Source organism: Corvus cornix, chromosome 1A, assembly GCF_000738735.6.
Source record: "Corvus cornix cornix isolate S_Up_H32 chromosome 1A, ASM73873v5, whole genome shotgun sequence".
Taxonomy (NCBI): domain Eukaryota; kingdom Metazoa; phylum Chordata; class Aves; order Passeriformes; family Corvidae; genus Corvus; species Corvus cornix.
This window is the reverse complement of record NC_047057.1, coordinates 68,462,646-68,481,834: the sequence shown is the minus strand read 5'-3', so window position 1 is coordinate 68,481,834 and position 19,189 is coordinate 68,462,646. Positions and strand designations below refer to the sequence as shown.

Sequence of the window (19,189 nt, the reverse complement as noted above, 5' to 3'; positions counted from 1 at the left end):
ATTGTATTTTTGTATGTTCTTTGTACCCCAATGGTTCATCCCTATCTCCCCCACTTCCACTCCCAGTTGGTTTGCCCCAGATGCAAGTCGCTCCCCCCGGTGTTCCCAATGGTTATCCCCCCCTTTGTTCTGGCACCTTCCCTGCCAATCGCCCAAACCCCTCTCAGAGTTCTGGATTGTTCTGTGCCCGTCACCCAAGCCCTCCTTAATTACCCTTATATGGTTCCCATCAATCCCCCGAGACCCTGTCCCCTCGGATACCTCCCCTCCTCGAAATCCCCTAAACCTCAATGTCCCACTGCGGCATGTGACCCCTCTCCCTCCTCCCACCAAGACCATTGGACCAGGTGTAGGTCCTCCCCTCTGGTGCCCGTCCCTCCTAATCCTCCTATTGGTCCCTAGTCGGGTTACTCCCCCTGTTGAATCCCCCTTTATAAGGCGTGATCACCCTGCAACTGTTGCTTCTTCACCGTGGATCTCTTTCAATAAATGTTGGATTATATCCAGTGGCAAGCCTCCCTGCTGCTTTTTATCTTTCCCTTCCTCGAGGGCTGCTGACTGCTACAGTGCCTGGAGCCTTCACTCCCCAGGGTAGAGCAGAGGCTTCATAGGAGCAGCTTTAAAGCTCTGTGCCTCCAGCTGCTCCCCACTCCGGCCGCACACCGCTGGAGCTAGCCTGGGCTGTGGTCAGTAGCGGTCACTGCGACAGGGCTTGAGCGTATGGATCTACCCAGAAGTAGTAAACTATAAAATGCTGGTAACTTGTACAATAAACTGGCTTTGCTTGCAACACCCAGCAGAGTCTGTGCCTCTTCAGTCTCCACACTTCCCTAGGAAGCCCAACCTCAGTGGTTACAGTATCTGCAAAGAAAAATGAAGGAGTATGAATTACTGCACTGCAATAGCCTTTAGGTAACTTCTGAGCACTTTAGTTTTATAAGCAGAAACAATCCAGTTAGTTGCAAATGCTTCACCAAGGGAATGACAGTTCTATTTAGCTTTGCAGTGTTTTTTCTTTAAGTCAGTATTTAAAAATAACCAAGTTAAGAGAGTTCCCGTTGTGTACTGCCATAAGATTTCTGCTCCCCATGGATCTCTTACAGAAGTCTCTTGCTTGGTTTCAACAAGGGCTGTGCTACACCTGCTGATCATGGCTCCACCTGCTGCTACACAGTAGCTGCTGCCTGCCTTATACCCGGCCTGTAATGCTCCATTAATGACTCCAGCAACTTAAACATGGGGAACCTTTTCCTGAGTAGCCTAAATTGTTCAGAAACACAGAGTTACTCACACCTGCTGGAGGCTGAAACTTAGCAGAAATACTAGAACACAGAGAAAGCTGACGGGTGGGTTAAAAAAGCCCTGAGCAGGCAGACAGGAAGACAAGGGTGGGAGGGTTTTATTCTTTTAAACATAAAACATAAACATAAAACAGGAAATACAGTTGTACAATCAGTTTTCAAGAAGTAATACAATGAGAAAGAACGTGTTGGAGTGGAATAATAGAAAAGCAGGGGTATAGGAGATGGAAAAACTAAGAATTAAGCCATTATTAAACAAAAATGCGGCATTTTGAAATTAAACACTGATACCAAAACTATCATCTCAGATGAAGCTAAACATGAATTTCCCCTAATTTGCACTTTTCTATTTCACACACACACTCATGGACACTTAGACCAAGAGTCTTTCTGTAGCTTGCTGTACAGACTGGACCTGAGGCTTTAGCTGTGATCCCTCCTTGATGGTGATGGAGCAGGCGATGACAGGCCAGGAAACACCACATGCCCGGCCCAGGGCTTGCTTGGAGCACACAAACATGTAAGGAACATTCTTGTCCTCACAGAGAAGAGAGAGGTGCAGGATGATTCCCAAGGGCTCCACATCTGCTGCCACCACAATGAACTCTGCTGTGCCTCTGTTCAGTGTTTTGGTGGCTGTAAAAGAAACTGGAGAATCTAGGTCTTTCTGGAAAGAACATCTAATGTGTAACAGTTTCAGGAGATGTGGAAAGTGGCCTCAGTGGGAAGGAGATCTAGTGCATGGGACATGGGTTCTAAGAGATTACAGAGTTTCTATCCTTGGGTATTGTGGGTTTTTTACAAGTTTGACTATGTGAAGCCCCAAGCAAATGTGAAGGGAGCCACTCTCTGAGCAGGTTGCACTAAAGATACCCTCAAAGCCAAATCTTTTATGGTTCTGAACTGGCTAGGCAATTGGTAATCCCAGCGCCACACCACTGAAGTATGCATGATTACAAACCATGTACCAAGAACACAATTTGGCAATCTACAAGATCTGCATAAAAATGTTCAAAAGATTACATCTTAGTTCTGTCCCTGAATATAGTTTAAGCAGGCTTGAAGGAGGAGAAAGGAGACACACCACCAGCAATAGCCAGATCTATATAAAATGAGTGATTCACAGCTACAGAGAAAAGACAATCTCTACCCATGGCATCTCAAAAAATCCTTGTTATGAGTTGTAACACACTTTGCAACACACTAGTCTCACCTTCACTGGCTCCCTCTTGTAGCTGCTTATAGTTGCAGGATTGCTGCACAAGATCCAGCAGTGTTTTGGTGAGCTGTGCATCAGCCAGTGGGTAAGCTTTTGGATTCACTTCTGACTCACTCTAAAGGAAAAATAAATATTACAATAGGAGCAAAGGAGGCTTTGTTCCAATCAACACTGCACAGGCATCATGTCCACCACATACATTGATTACTGGAGTCATGTCATTATTCTCATCTGCTCTGCACATACAGAAAAAACACCACTGCATTTTATTCCTAAAAGAGTAAGGATTCTTCTTCTATCAAAGTGAAAGGGAAAAGTAAGAAAGATATGCTTCACATCAAATTCAACAGTGTATCTACTCACACATCTACATCCTACAAACCAGCAGCAGTGCACTTATTGGGCAGTCTTCAGGTGTTTTATACCACAAAGACTACACAAAATGAAGCACTTCAGTGTACATATTAAAACACTTACAAAAAACTTGAAGAAATCCCCGGAAGGGAATGTATCAGTGTTACGAATGTATTGTGATGTTGGCTTTTTGCATGTTACATAATGTTAGAAAAACTTTACCTAGGTTCTGTAATGTAATACAAGATATAGAATGTCTATTGTTTATGTAGTCAATTTAGAAAACATAGGCAGAGAAAGTCTTCACATTCCTGGAGTATCTTATCAGAGAAGAAGGAAAACCAGAAACCAGAGAGAAGAATTTATGGAGGGAGCGGAGACAGAATGGAGCCAAGAAGGAAGATAAGGCTGATGGGATGATACATAGAAACTCCAAAGAATTTATGAATCATGCATGATTGTGATGAATATGCAGTAAGAGATGTACTTTTAAAGATGATCTTTTGGATGTAGAGGGGTGCCTTTGGATCTCTGCCAAAGCACCCAGCCATAATACCCTTTTTGCTATTGTCTCCTAATTGTCCCTTTTATTAAACTTTTTTTTTAAGTCTTATAAAGAGTGAACCTCGTTTTCCACATCAGGATTATTTCTGCAAACCACAAATAGTGTGTAAACATTAACATCAGCAGCGGGGTGGCACAGCAGCGAGGTCACAAGAAGTGTTAGCGACCGGTGCTGGCAGAGCCACAGCCTGTCCGGCTCCCGGCACTGTGCAGGGGTGACCCCAGACGCTGAGTCCCCCTCTACCGGGTGTCCCCAGGACCGCCAACCCCCCGGGCCTCCTTCCCCGCAGCCAGCCGCACCCTCGCCCGCCCGCCCGGCCTCCACGTGCTTCCTGCCGCGCAGGTGGCCTCCCTCTACCCCAAGGCCCTCTGGAGGAAGAGGGGTAGGAAGAGGAGGAGAAATAGGAGAAGAAGGAAGAAGAGGAGGAGGAAAAATGAGAAGGAGGAGGAGGAAGAGGAGGCTGGCACCCAAAGCCACTCAACATGGCCACAGCGCGTGCTGTGCGGGAAAAGGCTGGAGCGCTGCTGCGGCCGCTGGAAGGGAGGCGGCCCCGAGGGCGGCCCCGGGGCGGAGGCGCCCTCCCTGCGCGGGGCGGAGCCACACGGCAGCCCCGGCAGTGGCTGATGGCAGCGGGGGCGGCGGGGCTGTGCGGCTATCACGGGCCATGCTGGGCGCTGCCACTTCGCCCGCCGCTCTGCCTCGTCTGCGCTGTGGAGAACCTGGGCGACGGCAGCACCTCGGTGGGCAGCGCCTGCCCCGTCGCCCCTTCACGTGTGCGGCTGGGCCGCGGAGCACCCCCCAGCGGGCCCCGCCCTGCCGGCTGGGCTGCCGCTCTCCTGCGCTCAGTTTGGGGCCAGGGCTCGGCCAGTGTGGCCCTTGGCCAGCCCTGTCGCCTCGGCACCCGGGCCCTGGTGGCCCTGTTCCCCTCAGGGTGGTGGGAGCAGCGCGGGGCTCGGGCGCAAGGCCTAACGGGCTGCTGCGTTTGATCCGTATCTGGTGCTCAAGAAGGACGTCCTGTCCCGTCTCCAAGGTGCCCTAGCCTGGCAGGAGGTGCCAGTCCAGCTGCTGGCACCAGACGAGAGGGTGTGCATGCATTTGATAGGAACTCTCTTTAGTAAGAACTCTGATGAGGCCTGGTGGAGCAGCACGGGGAAGGCAGTTACCTTTTGTTGAATACATATGATGCTTCCCCACATTTGAAGCCAAAAAAACCCAGCAAAAATATTGAGGTGCCTGTCCCCATACTTCCACCATTACGTTAGGTGTGTAGTTACTCCCGGCGGAAAACTGCCTGTCACTGATTTAGAATAGGTTAATTAATTTCCTCGTTCCCCAAGGAGCAGGACTGGCATGTTCATAAAGCTCTTGCAAGTTTTCCAAAGTGTCTCGATGTATCTGTGAAGTCCTTCTGGAGAATAAGGAATGTCTGGCGTATGACTTTTCCCTGAATGCCCTCCATTCTGGTCTCATGCCTCTCGAGTTACATGAAGATTCATACAGAAATCGAGGTGTGAGCTTAAAAAGCTGTTGCAGGATTTAATATCAAATGCTCAAAACACAAATCTACGCCGTGGGGTTTTTCCACACCATCACTGTACATTTGTAGAAATCCTTGTTGCTGTACAACTAGAACCTTTTGCTTTCTGGTGGGTCAGCCTCATAGCAAAATAGTGTTCAGCAGGATGTCAGAAAGTGTCTTTCCAGTAAGTCTTGGTGATCCTGAACATCTTTACTGGTTTCTGTTTGCATAGCGGTGCTATGGGAAATGTCTTTGAAACTTTAAAAATCTCGATTGAGAAGAAATAATGGTCTAAATGAGGAAATAGTAAGGCAGGAAGGGCAAGGTGGAGGGTAGGAATAAGACTGCTCTCAAAACGCAAATATCCCAGATTCCTTTAATTCCACCATCTCATTTGCACATCAGAGATATTTCTTGTTCTTTGGGGAAAACTAACTTACAAGACCCTTTCCCTGCCTTGAAACACTGCGTAGTTCAAACAGTTGATTGCCCATAAATTGTGTTGTGCATGTTTTGAAAGCAGCTTTGTTAGAACTTTATGCAGGTTTAGTTCTTCTAATTGCACAAATATTTTTTAATGTTGTATGCCCACATAATCCTTCAGAGAAGTGGAAAGAGTGGTGCTTATGGCCAATTCAACCCTACATTGTATGACCCTAACACAAAATACCCCAGAGGACAGGGAGGCTGTGCTTGCATTTCAATGCTCTTGTCTGCTTTAATAATTCTCTGAGAATTATCTTTATGATTGGGTGGTTTGAGGACAGCTTTGGGTTTTACTGTACTTGGTGTAACTCCTAGAGCAGTTGGAATCTCAGTCTAAGCTTGGGGCTACAAACAAGGGCATGTTCATTTTCAATAGAGTTTGGATGAACCAAGGATCATTTGGTGCAAGAGTGTAAAAGGCACCCCTCAAAAGTTTGAGCAGCGCTGTGGAGGAAGTATTAATAGTGAATTCAAGAAAATATATTTGGAAAGAGAATATTGGAATAAGCAAAGGCAGAAGAGGGTTAAGAGAGGTGGAGTGTGGAGTGTTATGTATGAGGAGGTGTATTTCAGATAAGCCTGAATTTCATGCAGCTAATATTGAAATGTTCACTAATGCTGTGTACAAATCTTTTCTAGAGTTACTAAGGCTTAGGCAGATGAGGCAGAAAATAAGTAATTTCTTCACCTGTCATAACATTGCTTTGGTTGGTCAAAATTCTGAGACATCGTGGAGTCCTCAGAGGGGAGGTAGTTTGATTGGATGCATTGAAACAAGTGATTTAGTGTGCCAACAGGGGGAGAGATCCAAACCATATGCCTGACGCTATAGTTTGGAAGGAGCTGGGAGGTAGAGTTTCTTGTCTGCTGGGGTGTAGTATAGTGAGACTGTAATAAATGAGGGCCAGTTGTCCGCAAAAGTGATTAACTGGTAACTAAAAGAAAAGAGAACAAAACAAAAAGACCAGGTGGAAGAACCAGGAGGGGGAGTAGCCCTCTCCTCTTAACCCAGAGGCAGGAGGACCTCACTGTGGCAGGTTTCAATCACAGAAGGACTTCACTGTGAGAGTCTTGAAGCCACAGGAGGATGTGTTTGCAGGTGAACACTGCCTTTTATGCTCTCTTTCAGTCCTTCTATTGGTCAGTCCACAGGGTTGCTGCTTAGCAACTCAGTTCATTGGCTTAGTTTCCCTCTTCTGAGGTGATGATTGGCTCGTTGCTAGGTCTCTCCCTCTCCCCTCACGGTGCATCGAGTGATTGGTGCAAGGTCCAGGTTGGAGGGAGGCTGGTGATTGGTGGGTGCAGCTGCCTCTCTCAAGGCTGATGTCATCCCGATGGGGCTTAGGGACCTTCAATACTCTATATCACCACCTCCTGGCCTCTTTATATTAACTGCAGTATTTTTAAACAAAGGGCTTCCAACTCCATTCAACAGTTTAAACAGCATAACTTCATACAACCCAAATCATAACCTTCAACCGTCCTACCTAACACCCATACAACCCGAATTAGGACGCATCAAACCCCCTAAACTGGAATAACTCCTATAACGAGACAGTGGTTTATTTTAATATATCCAATCTTATGCTCTCATTGTAAAATTAACATGTGAAGTGATGCCTTCAGGTTCAATTTAATGTTGGAATAGTTTCCATTTGATTTAAAGCTGGTGTTCAGATTTGGTTTCAGCATTTTCAGTGCTGTGGAGGGAGAAGACTGTTCATAGTAACTGATAAGAATGGAGGACACAAAGGACAAAACTCACAGCTGGGTTTTGACTTCTGTCATTCTGGGGTGTTGTTTCAGATGTATAACTGGATACACACAGTGAGATATGGTGGTGACAGCAGTTACGTATTCCCTGAGATAGGTGGAGCCACTGACTTCAGCTATAGAGCACATAAAAAATTGGCAAGAGAACCAAGTATCTCAAGTCCCTGTGTCCTGCTTATGGAAGCAACTTTTGCAATACTCCCAGAGAATATCCACCTCATCTGACAAAGTCAGGCTGGTGTATGTGAAGTGGGGAAAAGAAAACAGTTCTGAAAAAAAATTCCAGTTCTTTTTAACAAGGAATTACAGCACTGGTGATGAGAAGCAGGAATGAGTTTCATGACTATTGTGGTTTATCTTCTAGGGATGTTGCATTTTGTGGAAGACAGCGGTGCCCTGAACCTATTCGTTGAAGGTGACAGACAAATGCCACATCTCAATTACTAGCAGTTTGTGAAGGGGAGAATCTGTCTTGTCTGATACCTATAGTGGGATGCTCAGCTTTGACACAGCTTAAGTGGGGAAGATCATCTATTTTCTATCCATGCAACGAAAATGAGCGGTCTGCTCCAATATTTGGGGGCAGGGGAGTGCCTGCACATTTAAATATTTAACGTTTCTTTCACAGGTTCTGTGTGTGTCATGAATTTAGTATCAGATGCATAACTATGTCCTGGGTTGCAGGGTATTCTATTACCATCCTCACGAGCTGTTGAAATCAGGTGGGGCAGTGTTTCCTTGCCTCCTCCTCCCAGACTATCTTTCTGTTAATGGCCCATCAATGCCCTGCCTCATGACTCAGAGATAACTCCCTCCGGACTATCTTCTGTTAATGAGCCTAATCAACACTTGGCCTCATGACTCATTATCCTATTGTGAGATGCTCCACCCAGAGGGAGGAACCAAGCATTTCATCCTGGATATAATCTGAGATGCTGAACACCAGAAACAACCTTTCCACTGGATTTCCAGAGGACAGGAGCTACATAGCCACCACTGGACCTTCTGAGGAAGAGCAGACTCTTTTACTACAGGATCACCACTTCAGGAGGACTGCAGCCACCATTCTACCAGACTGCTACCACCACCCTGACTAACAGGGTGTCAGGTTGTATCCTGACTCTGTCAGTTTGAACCAGTGTTTTCTTTTTTTTTTTTCCCTTTTCTTTAATTTCTCCATTAAATTGTTATTCTGACTTGGTGCCTCCCACTGGTTTGTTGTCAAGCTAGTACACAGTGCTTCAACTTTGGCATTGTTGGACCTGACCAAATTGTTAAAGCAAGTGGAAATCTATGGGATCTACTGCTTTCTTCTCAGGAGTAGAGGGTGTTTGTGATTTAGCTGTATAGGCTGTAGAGTCCTCTTTGTGAGCAGTTCCTCATTAAAAAACTGAAGGAAACATCTGCAGGGCTGACAAAGGAATCTCTGCAGTCCAGTTAACCTTGGGCGCCTCTGCTGGGTCTAGAGATATTAGCAGTGCAATGATGCATTTCATGTCCAACAATGAAAACTAAAAGGAGCTATGACAAACTTATTCCAGAGGGATTTTAGTTTTCAGACACATGCTTGAAATGGGGTTGAAAAGGTGTCAGAGACTGAAATATTATAGTTTATGACTTAAACATTTTCTTAAAGGACTTTTAAAACTGTATTACAAAAGCTGCAGAGAGGACTACTGCACCCTGAATGGGGACCCTGACTGAGGCCTTACACTGCTTGCTGATGTAGGTAAGATAAAGTAACAACTCAGGGCTGGGGACATTCACTGAGCATAGGCTTAACATCTCCAAGGTGGAGATCACAGCCCCAGGGCTGTCAGCTGCCAGGCTCACACAGACCCTCCACCAAAGAGTGGGGGAGGAGAGGCTTTGGGTGTCTTGGAAAAGCCTCTGGTCAGAGGCGCAGTGACTGCCCATCCTCCACTGTGCAGAGGAGCCCAGCTGTGGGGCCCTCACCCGGGGAGGGGAAAGCTTATCCACAGCAGAAGGGGGTGACATGGCCCATCAAAGGGGCCCCCCTCAAAGGGGTCCTCAGACCCTGCACCAGAGTGAAAAAGATTAATAGAAGAGCTACATTTTTTAGCAATATATTATTGAATATTTATTAGTAGAACAAAGGCATATCACAGGGCTGGGGCACTTGGCAATATTGCCAAAGGTGTGCTCCATTCATTTTACTGTGGACTTAAGTACTCTCTTAAACTGTTACATATTCATTAAGCCCAGGAAGTAATTTACGCTTCACTCTACTTTCCCCCCTCTCTGGTCTCTGCCCCCTTCCGCCAGTATGATGCCGTGTCAGTCCTCTGGATAGCTTCAGAATTGAAGGCAAGCACCCCCCTCTGGTGCCTCCCCAGTCTCCAGCCTAATTTGTAGCTGCCAGTTCCCTTGGGCGGTGTGAGTTCTGATGAGAGAACAGTCTTCCTGGGATGCATGTGGTTTATCTTCTTTGTTCCTCTAAGATATCTAGGTTCCTGGCTCTGTAGTTTCTCAGCTCAAAATCCATTTATTACCATGTGTTTGTTAATACATTTCTTAACATATTACAACTATTTTGAAGTTACAATTTACCTTAATCTCGTTTCTACTTAACTACATTTTACCTTAACACTATTTCTACATAGTACATTATTACTTATAAATGTTAAAATCCTAGATGCGAAGGACAACATTTACCATTCACTCATTTATCACAAGAGCACCAGAGATGATGCAACAGACCCTCAGTGTTGCAAGGGACAGTGTCAAGCTAGCCCCTGCAAGGGAGGCACGTGGGTGTTCCCACCTGGCCCAAAGCGTATATTAATCCACGGGATTCTGTACTCTTTGGCGTGTGGCATCACGGCCACGGCGGCAACGGGGGACCCTCACCACCAGCAGACCAGATGGAGGGGAGCAACGAGATGTAATTGGGACCCTTGGACGGGTGAGATGCTTCCACCTAACCCCCATCACTCTCTCCCTGTTCCCCCACCCCCCACGCACACTTCTTTTTCTATTTCTTTCTTCCTTTCTTTTCTCTTTCTTTCTCTTTGCCTCTTTTTACTATTAAATAAAACATATCAATTTTTTTGGCATCAATATTTAATCTCGATTGGTTTTAATCTCGTTTCTGGGAATATTTTGAACCTTCTAAGTTCTTTCTGGTTTATGCACAGAGACTTACCTTTCTTTGCTTTTCTGGGTTTAAACCAGATCGTGACATCTCCCCAGTGGTGTTGTCTGCAAATACAAAATCACAAAGGGTTTGTATACAAATGCATCCTTTTCCAACATACACTAATACAGCTTCAGCAGTTTAATCAGGATGTTTCAAAATGACAAACATTTTGTTCAGTGTCAAGACAAGTGTCTTGGGCCATAATGGTATTACTTTCCCAAATAAATCTCTGTTGTTCCTGTACAACACATGCATCAACACCCCACCCTTGTGACACCCACTGCCCTCTTGATCATCCCCTCCCCAGCCATGCTAAAGCCCCTTCAGCAGTTTCGTGAAGTGGGGTCCCATGCCCACTTTTTACTTTCTTTAATTCCTTTCTATCGGCATGTAAATCTCCACTATTAATTTCATTAGCTCTTATTAAAGCATGTTTTATACCAACACTTCTGTGGACACAGATATTGAATATATGTTATATATCTTTATACATACATATATAAAGTGTATCTAGGTATAAATAAAAAATACAGACCTGTTTTTACACTCATATATATATATTACTCTCTACATATATATATACACACAGTCAAGCATGGAGAACACAGAGTACGTCAAATACCAATCACCTCAGAGGAGCTGGTCCAATGGGATCAGTGCCTTATTAAGAGAAAAGATGCATGCACAGCTCCCCTCTCACACTCCCCATAACTGGCCAGCAGTGCAATTACATGCTGTAAAGAATTTGAATAGTAAAGCACGCTTCCAAGGCTTTACCTTTATCCCTACTGACAGGCAGTGTAAACAACAATTTCAGCTTTCCACTTATGTTTCTCATCCACTTCCCCCTCACATTTCCTGCCCTTTTCCACCTCATGTTTTCCACCCTTTTTCCTCTGACCTTCCCCACCTTTATCACCTTGCATTTCCTGCCCTTTCCCCCTCTATTGAAATACTTAAATTGTTAGAAAAGGGGGGATTTTCCCTCAATTTAAACCCTTAAAACCAAGGGAAAAAGGGATTCCCTTGGTATTTAAACCTTAAGATGGTGAAAATGGGGAGCTTGCCCTCAACCCATAAAATGGCATTATAAAGGTTTTCCCCTTCTCTTTAAACCAGAAAAGAACAATTCCCCATCAACTGATACCCCTAAATCATGGAAAATACAGGTTTTCCTTCAATTGATACCCTTAAAATCGTGGTGAATGGGAATTTAAACACAGACAATAATGGAAAAGGGGGCTTTCCCCCCTCAATTTTAACCCTTTTCCCCTCAAACCCCTCTTTTTCTGGGGTCACTGGTGTTATAAACGTGAATAATTCGTGGACCGGTTATGGTTATACAGTTAAATGAAGTTATAATTGTTATAATATTAAGAGTTGGTTGGGTTATATCGGGGCTGAGTTTTAAGGTTGATTAGTTGTTAGCAGAAGTTAATTGGGATAGGTGCATGCGTGATGTACGGGTGTAATGCCTCCGGAAACTCAAGAGATGGCAACAGTATATGGGTAGGTTAGGTGGGAATTTTCTAGAAGGATTCAACAGGTAAAGTGACATCATCCCAAGTGGATTGGTTAACAGAGAGAGCCAATGAGATGACTTTATGAGAGAATGACTGGTCAGGAATGCACCCTGGAATGAGCCAATCTGGAGTCCCCTACATGAGCCAATGGAAGAGCGGATTGAAAATCGGCCCAATCCTGACCCACAAAGGACTATAAGAACTCTTCTGGTGTTCTGCACCAGGTCCTCCCCTCGTGACACGTAGCCTGGGGAGCATCTAGCGTCTTGTGAGTGCTGTTTTTCCTCTGCTTTGTTGTTGGGGTCTTGGGCATATCTGGGGTTCCCATCTCCAGTTGTTTGTTTTGTTTTGTTAATAAATCAGTTAACCTGCCCGGGTGACTGACTGCATTTTTTTACTGGGATGGACTGGGGAGGGACTGGGATGGGATTGAGAGCACTTGGGAGGGACTGAAGGCACAGGGATGGGACTGGCAAGATGAAATGGAAAAGAGAAAAAAGATCTTCCCTTCATCTCCACACACTGCTCCACCTGCTCAGGTGCGCTGCTTCCCTCTCCTGCGCTGTCCTGTGGCAGGCGGCTTGTCCCTTTGCACATCCTGAGCAAGGCTCCAAGAGCACCCAGGTGTTCCCCTGCTCCTGCAGGATGCTCTCATTGTTGTCCTTAGAGAGATCCCCGGAGATGGCCCACTCCAGACACTCCAGTAACCCTCCTGCAAGCAACCCTCAACAAAGGCTACCCCTCCTCACCCTCACTGACCACAGCTGGGACTGCCCCACCCCTCCACCCTCACTGACCACACCCGGAGCTGCCCTAGGCATTGATTTACACAGGAATTTCACTAAATCCTACTCTGAGTCTCACTCAATAAGCTGAGAAAACCTTGCTGCTGTTCATATCAAATATGAAGCTGACTAATATGGAAAAATATGAAGAAAAAATAGAATCGAGGCGGATTACAGTGGTCATTGCTATAAAGTTTGCCTGGATCGCGTATGGCATCGGGGAAAACCCGGACTGGATTTCCCAGGAATACGGAATGGGGGAACCTCGGACTGGATTACGGCTCGATCCCGGGATTGGTGCAAAAGCTGGGGTTTGATCCCAGTTTTTTGTACAGAGATGTACAGCAGATACTACACACACGTTACATAAATACCAAATGGGCGGGAAGAACCCTTTCGGGGCGGGCGCGCACGGGACGACTCATGCCCACCTCGGCCCGCGGGAGGAGAGGAAGTTTTGGTGCTACTGCTCGCCGTAGGTGGAGCCGCCGCGGCCGCGCAGCAGCGAGGTGGCAGGCGGGGGAGGTCGCCGCGGTGGCTGTGCCCGGGGCGGGCGGGGCGATGTCGGGGGCCGGCGGCGGCGCGGCGCGGGGCCGGTTCGCGGTGGTGGGCGGCGGCATCGCGGGGGTCACCTGCGCCGAGAAGGTAAAAGGGGCCGGGGCCGCGGCCGCGTCGCCGCGCGCGTGCGCACGGTGCTCTCCCCCGCTCCTCCCGCCTTCCCCCGCGCGGGGTGCGGAGCCCGCTCGGCGCCAGCCGGGAATTGTCCCCGGGATCCGGGAGGCTCCCCGACCCCACGGCGGAGCCTTAGTCTGTCAGGGCCCTTGGCGGCCTTGTGCAGCCGCCTGGACCGGCCGTGAGCCGGTGGAACCGGGCTGCGCGGCTGGCGGGACCGCCCCGGTGCCCGCGCTTGCTTAGAGGCATAAACGCTCTCAGGGGCATCCTGTGCACGGTCATAGAAGCAGATCTACACAGTAAATGCGTAAATATTCGCATGTATACTGTAGTTCCATACGCTGTCCTGCACCCCCCTAATCCCCACTTCTTAAAAATCATTTGTCTCGCTTGGGAAAACAAAAACCAAAGGCAGCTCTAGGACAGCAATACTGTAATGTAACGATATTTATCTGTGTAGAAATACGTCTCAAGAGGTTCAAACCTCTAAGGTTATTTTGAAGCAATTTACGGACATTTCATAAAAGGAGAGTTACAACTTCATAACTGCAGAAAGCCGGCACTCTGTGCCCTGGTCCAGAGGTCAGGGACTTCAGTATTCCTGCAGGAATTACTCCTCATAGCCATAAAGGACTGTGCTGCAGCTGAGCTGAAGGCTGCCGTGATGTGCTTCCTTTTATTAATACTGCTCAGTTTTTATAGGATCCATGTTCTAGAGCTGTATACCTCATCCAGCTCTCTGAGAGCCCAAGTTCTAAAAATAAATTAACCTGTTTCTTGGTTTCAAGGTTTTTGATGTTTTTAAAGTAACAGTAACTGGAGATAATTTTGTACCTGTAGAATGAAATCATGCGGGTATTAGTTTGGTGAGGAGTATTTTATCTGTTAGAACTGCAGAGCAGGATAAAGGCTGTGTCTTGGATGCATGTGTTCTCTGGTGATGTCAGGGTCTCTCTGGATGGCATCCTTTCCCTACAACAGCACCACTTGCCTTGGTGTACCTGTCACCTTGCTGAGCAAGGTGCATTTAAAATGGAAATTCTTCCCTTTGGCTTGGGGCTTTAAAAGTCTTGAATTGCTTAACAGCACCCTGAAGATGATAATCTATTTATCAGTTTACTATGTAGGGTTTAAAATATCCAGTAAAAATCAGCATTTCCTCTGTGAAAATGAAACCTGTAACCAATTAGTCACTGCTGTGCAGTAAAAAAATGTGTATCCAGCAACTGGGTGTTTCCAGAAATCACAGGATCATAGTCTGATCTATCAGACAGTCTTTGGAATATTGTTACAATAAAGTAGTCCTTTACACTATGGCTGCAGTTCTTGAAGGTATATTTATGTATGAATGAAGGTATATTTATGTGTGAATGAAATAAATATGTCTCCAGATTCTCTTCAGTCATTATCCTTCTGTTACCCTGAAGTAGTGTTTATTCAAGAAGATTCTGCAAAATCAAAGTAATGTATTAATACATGCTACTTTTCACCAGTAGTTTTATTGTGTTAAACTCTGATGATGGCTCTCACCATAGTTTCTGTTTCTTTACAAGCTGGCTGCAGAATTCCCATCAGAAGACATTTTTTTAATAACAGCTTCCCCAGTTATAAAAGCTGTAACTAATTTCAAGCAGGTAAGAGACACTTAATTTTTCTTACAGCAAGACATCTTCAAAGTTTTTATGTGCAGATAATTTAGAACCCAGTGGTGAAAATGCTCATGACATTGTGCTTGTTTTCCTATTAGTGTGACTGCAGTGGTGTTAGTAGGACTGATGAGCTGTTTTATAGTGGTGTTAGTAAGACTGATGAGCTATTTTATAATGATCCATTACTAGTAATTAGTGAATATATTAACACCATTCAACGAAAGGTTAAACTAGGTACTTACATGGTTGAAGTGTGTTTGGAATTACTGAAGCTCTATTTCACTGCTTTATTAGTGAGTGCCCTCTTTTAAGCACTGAAATGGTATCGTGGTCTTGCTCATGTTTGAATTTGGGGCTGAAACAGCCTTCTGACAAGCAGTGAAAGAAGGGACAGCCTTCTGGGAAATTGCTTTGAGCTTTATCTACTCCAGCAGCTGCTGATTCAGTGACATCTTTACTGCTGGTTTGAAAAAGAAAATCAAATCCATGCATGAATTCAGGTTTGTGGCTAGTAGGGTCATTAAGCTGAGTCTTAGAGCTCTCTGTGAGATTGTTGGAGTAGCACCCAACCCAGAATGCTTTCTGAAAGTGCTGGCAGCAGTGCCACGAGTGTCCAGTAAAGACATTTGCACAGTGCAGAGATGTAAAGTCTGTCATTCACACCAGCAAAACTTTACACATCTGAAGAATAAGGGAATAGCTAAGCATTATTTGAAGGCAGCAGCATTTATGTTTTGGACATGAGCATCTTCATTTCTCTCTGAATTGCAAGCATGATGTGGCTTCTGGTTCCTTAGATGTGTTCCAAACTCTGGATATTCAATAAAGTAGCAGGCCTGGAGGTTTCCATGCAGCCACTCTCTTTTGGAAAAAAACCCAAATTGTCATAACTTATTTGAATGTTTTTCAGGTTCTGGTTTGCCTCTTTGGGGTTTTTATTTTTTTTTGTTTGTTTTCTGTTTGGTGTTGCCCCCCAGGTCTCTGAAATATCAGATAGTGGCTCTGGATGAGTTATTTTATCAAAGTTACAACTAAGAGAAAAGCAGGATTTTAACACTATGTCAGATAAGTTAAAAAGCACTGTTAACAACTCTGATAATAGACTTATTTATGGAATAAAACATCGTAGCAGTTAGAGCAACTGTCAGGGTTCTCCATTTTTGCTTAATCTCTATCTTTAGGATTAAAATTCTCTGTAGTGCTTTGACTCTTTAACCAGGAACAGGCATGGAAAGATTCTGTATTAAAAAAGGAACTTTTATCAGTTACGTGATAACAGATCTTCAGACAATATGGGCTTTATGTTGTGAGTTTTTTACTGGAAATGAGCACCTTCTGTCAAAAGCTGTGGAAGAAGATAGGGATAAATGATCCATACTTTTAAATACCTCTCTTTCTCTTACAGGTCTCCAAAACACTTGAGGAATTTGATGTCGAAGAGCAACCAAGTTCCTTATTAGAAAAACGATATCCCAATATTAGAGTCATACAGTCTGGAGTAAAGCAGCTGAAAAGTGATGAACATGTAAGATAATGTTTTCTTTTTTATTTGATTTTTCAAGTTATGTATATAAAAAATAATTTAAGAAGTAGTTGAATGTTTTTGGGTGAGAAATTTTGTTCAAGAACATTCTGGTTATTGAACTGATAAGTTACCGAAATTACAAGAAAATACTTCCTGATTCTAATTTCACTTACTGCTTAACACTGTTTCTCAAGTAGAAATATATACAGGGGACAAAATCTTGAAAGAACCAACATTTCCACATTTTCTTCCTTCTATTTAGCAGGAAATACGTTGCAAGTATGAGCAATGGATAGCATGTACACACCCGTGTTAGCTCTGTGTCAACATGTTATTCTTCACTTCAGCACATCCAAAACTCACTTTGCTCACTTTTAAGTTTTGGAGATGTAATTTTGGGTAGATTCTGCTAACATTCTGAATCCAGTGGTTTTCTTACATCATTACTAGGATAGTGTTTTAGTTTAGGTCTTGGTGGACACAAATAATTAATGCATGTGGATTTGGAGGATCTTTTGCCCAAAATCACTTTAAACTATGCAGCTTCTAGTTTGTAGAACAACAAATAATGTCATAAAATGTTAAAATTTAAGGTCTTCTTTCTCAGAATGATGTAGCTTGTTTAGTGCCTCCACTTTTTCTTCAGCAAAGAACAGATCTGCAGTCGTTCTAAACTGTGTCCTATCCTGTGCCTGATTAACACAGAGTTACTGCTGTTGAAATGTTTTGAGGGAGATTCTCAAGTGCTAACGTACACTAGTGCATAGTTCTGTTACTGGGGCCAGAGGGACATTTGTCACATAGAAAACACAGTTCTCTTCTGGCACAGCCAGTGAGTACAAAGTGCCACCAAGTGGTAAACTGGATCTTGCTTGGAGTGTGCTGTGTACACCTCCCATTTTATTGGTGACATACTTGTGGTGAGTGTGATGGGAATAAATGACACACAGTCAGTGAGGGTATGAAGGCTTGTTCCTTAAGAAGCCCCTTACAGCTTTTAATCTCTGCAAATTACTATGACATTAAGGAAGAATGTTCTGATGTTCTCTTAGATGTCTTGATTTAGATGAATTCTCTTAGATGAATTGATTTTTCTTTTCTCTTCATTGTTAACAGAAAATTTGCACTGAGGATGGGAAAGAATACATATATGAAAAACTTTGCCTGTGTGCTGGAGCCAAACCGAAATTAATTGTTGAAGGGAACCCGTATGTATTAGGAATCCGGGATACTGACAGTGCACAGGTAAATGTGTTTTGGACTTAAAAACGTGTCATATATTCCTGCTTCTGGTGCCAAATACCAAAATTATCGTGGAGTGAAATGGAGAAACAGAAAATAATGTTTGTTATGATATATTCTTAAATAGGAACATTTTCACTAGAAGAAAAACAGCCTTTAAATGTCAGTAAATAAATAAATTAGCCACTACATTGGTTAATTTTATAGATAGCTCATACACAGTATTTCTAACATAATATGGAATAAATGATATTCTTTCACCCTCCAGGCAGAATCCAATTGGAAAATATAAACAGGAAGTAGGCACCAGTAGAAACTTCCCTAGGAAGGTGTGTGTGGTACATGGTACAGTGGGCTGCTTCTTACAGTGGAAAGCTACTGAAGGAATGACTTTTTATTTCCTTTTAGTTCTACTGTAGCTTCTCCTCTTAGTATAGAAAAGAGTTAGTTATAGTCAAAGTCGTGGAAAAATTTTCACCTGAGAAATGACTTAATGGACTAAAAATGAAGCTTGGAAGCCAAAGGTGAAGTTTCACTGCTATAGGTCTTCAGAATCACAGGAGGCAGGGGGAGCACTGCTTCTCCGTAACAGGGAACTGCCATTCATCAAATGAAGTTGGACCTCAAGGATAAAAAAAGGAGTTAACATTTTCAAATAATCTGAAGTGAAACTGAAATTGTTTGTTACAGCAACTTCTTTTACAGATCTCAGCCTAACTGTATGTGTATCAATAGTCTGAGAAAATCAAAACAAGAGCAAGAAAATACTGAAAAGGATATAGTTAACCGGTGTGAGGGAACATGCTCTAAGTTCTAACTGACATTTTTCCTTTCTTAATGCAGGCTTTTCAGAAGAATTTAGCTCAAGCTGAGAGAATAGTGGTGGTAGGAAATGGTGGGATTGCCCTTGAATTAGTGTAAGTAAACAAAAAATACATATTCAAATAAAATCTTTAACGATGCAATGCTAAATCTAGTGTACATGAGTTTGGGAGAAGGTTGACTTATAAAATTGTATCTCTTAAAGCATTTAGTAGCAAAACTGATTACAGTTGTGTTTTGGTTTTTTTTTGCAACGTAGTGGCTCTTACTGACACATAAAATTAGGAAAGCTCCAGAAGAAGCTTTGACACAGAGATGTCAAGAATATACAGTTCATGTTCCACATGGTGTAAACAAGATCCAAATGCCTGGTTTTAGCAGTGGGAGTCCAGCAGAAATGCACTCCTTTTTCATTATGGGGAGCAGGAAATACTAATTATTACTATTACAAATTTGATCTGCACCCCCCCCGCCACTCCCTGCCCCAGTTCAGTCGAGGTTGTGTTGGTGAGAGTATGACTTGTCAATTTGAAGGGATATTTTTTAATGGGTTCTTTATGTAAATATTTAGAAGTGGATTTGATAGGTTGGAAA

At 44.1% G+C, this 19,189-nt stretch overlaps 2 protein-coding genes across 2 annotated transcripts in view; one reads left to right on the top strand and one right to left on the bottom strand.

The window, feature by feature from the left end:
- Positions 1-1,421: 1,421 nt before the first annotated feature.
- Positions 1,422-13,193, bottom strand: LOC104692300 (NHP2-like protein 1). Its single transcript, XM_039570782.1, has 4 exons — positions 13,117-13,193; positions 10,384-10,439; positions 2,515-2,635; positions 1,422-1,937 (listed from the first exon to the last, which is right to left on the bottom strand). Exons 2-4 carry the CDS (start codon positions 10,420-10,422, stop codon positions 1,675-1,677), a joined length of 423 nt encoding a protein of 140 aa, XP_039426716.1. The 5' UTR covers positions 10,423-10,439; positions 13,117-13,193; the 3' UTR covers positions 1,422-1,674.
- Positions 13,194-13,246: 53 nt separating this feature from the next.
- The window catches only part of PYROXD1 (pyridine nucleotide-disulphide oxidoreductase domain 1), a 12,015-nt gene continuing 6,072 nt past the window's right edge, over positions 13,247-19,189 (top strand). Inside the window, exons 1-5 of the mRNA XM_039570781.1 lie at positions 13,247-13,330; positions 14,911-14,991; positions 16,412-16,531; positions 17,648-17,776; positions 18,617-18,690. Of these exons, the coding sequence (XP_039426715.1) occupies positions 13,247-13,330; positions 14,911-14,991; positions 16,412-16,531; positions 17,648-17,776; positions 18,617-18,690 (488 nt within the window). The remainder of the gene's footprint in view (positions 13,331-14,910; positions 14,992-16,411; positions 16,532-17,647; positions 17,777-18,616; positions 18,691-19,189) is intronic.

Excerpts from the sequence above, each read along its gene's own strand:
- LOC104692300 (XM_039570782.1), bottom strand. The coding sequence starts at position 10,422 with ATGTCACGATCTGGTTTAAACCCAGAAAAGCAAAGAAAG. Across the intron at positions 2,636-10,383 it reads ACCCAGAAAAGCAAAGAAAG|AGTGAGTCAGAAGTGAATCC; the intron begins GTAAGTCTCTGT and ends TTTTTCCTTTAG. Across the intron at positions 1,938-2,514 it reads ACAAGAGGGAGCCAGTGAAG|CCACCAAAACACTGAACAGA; the intron begins GTGAGACTAGTG and ends TTTCTTTTACAG.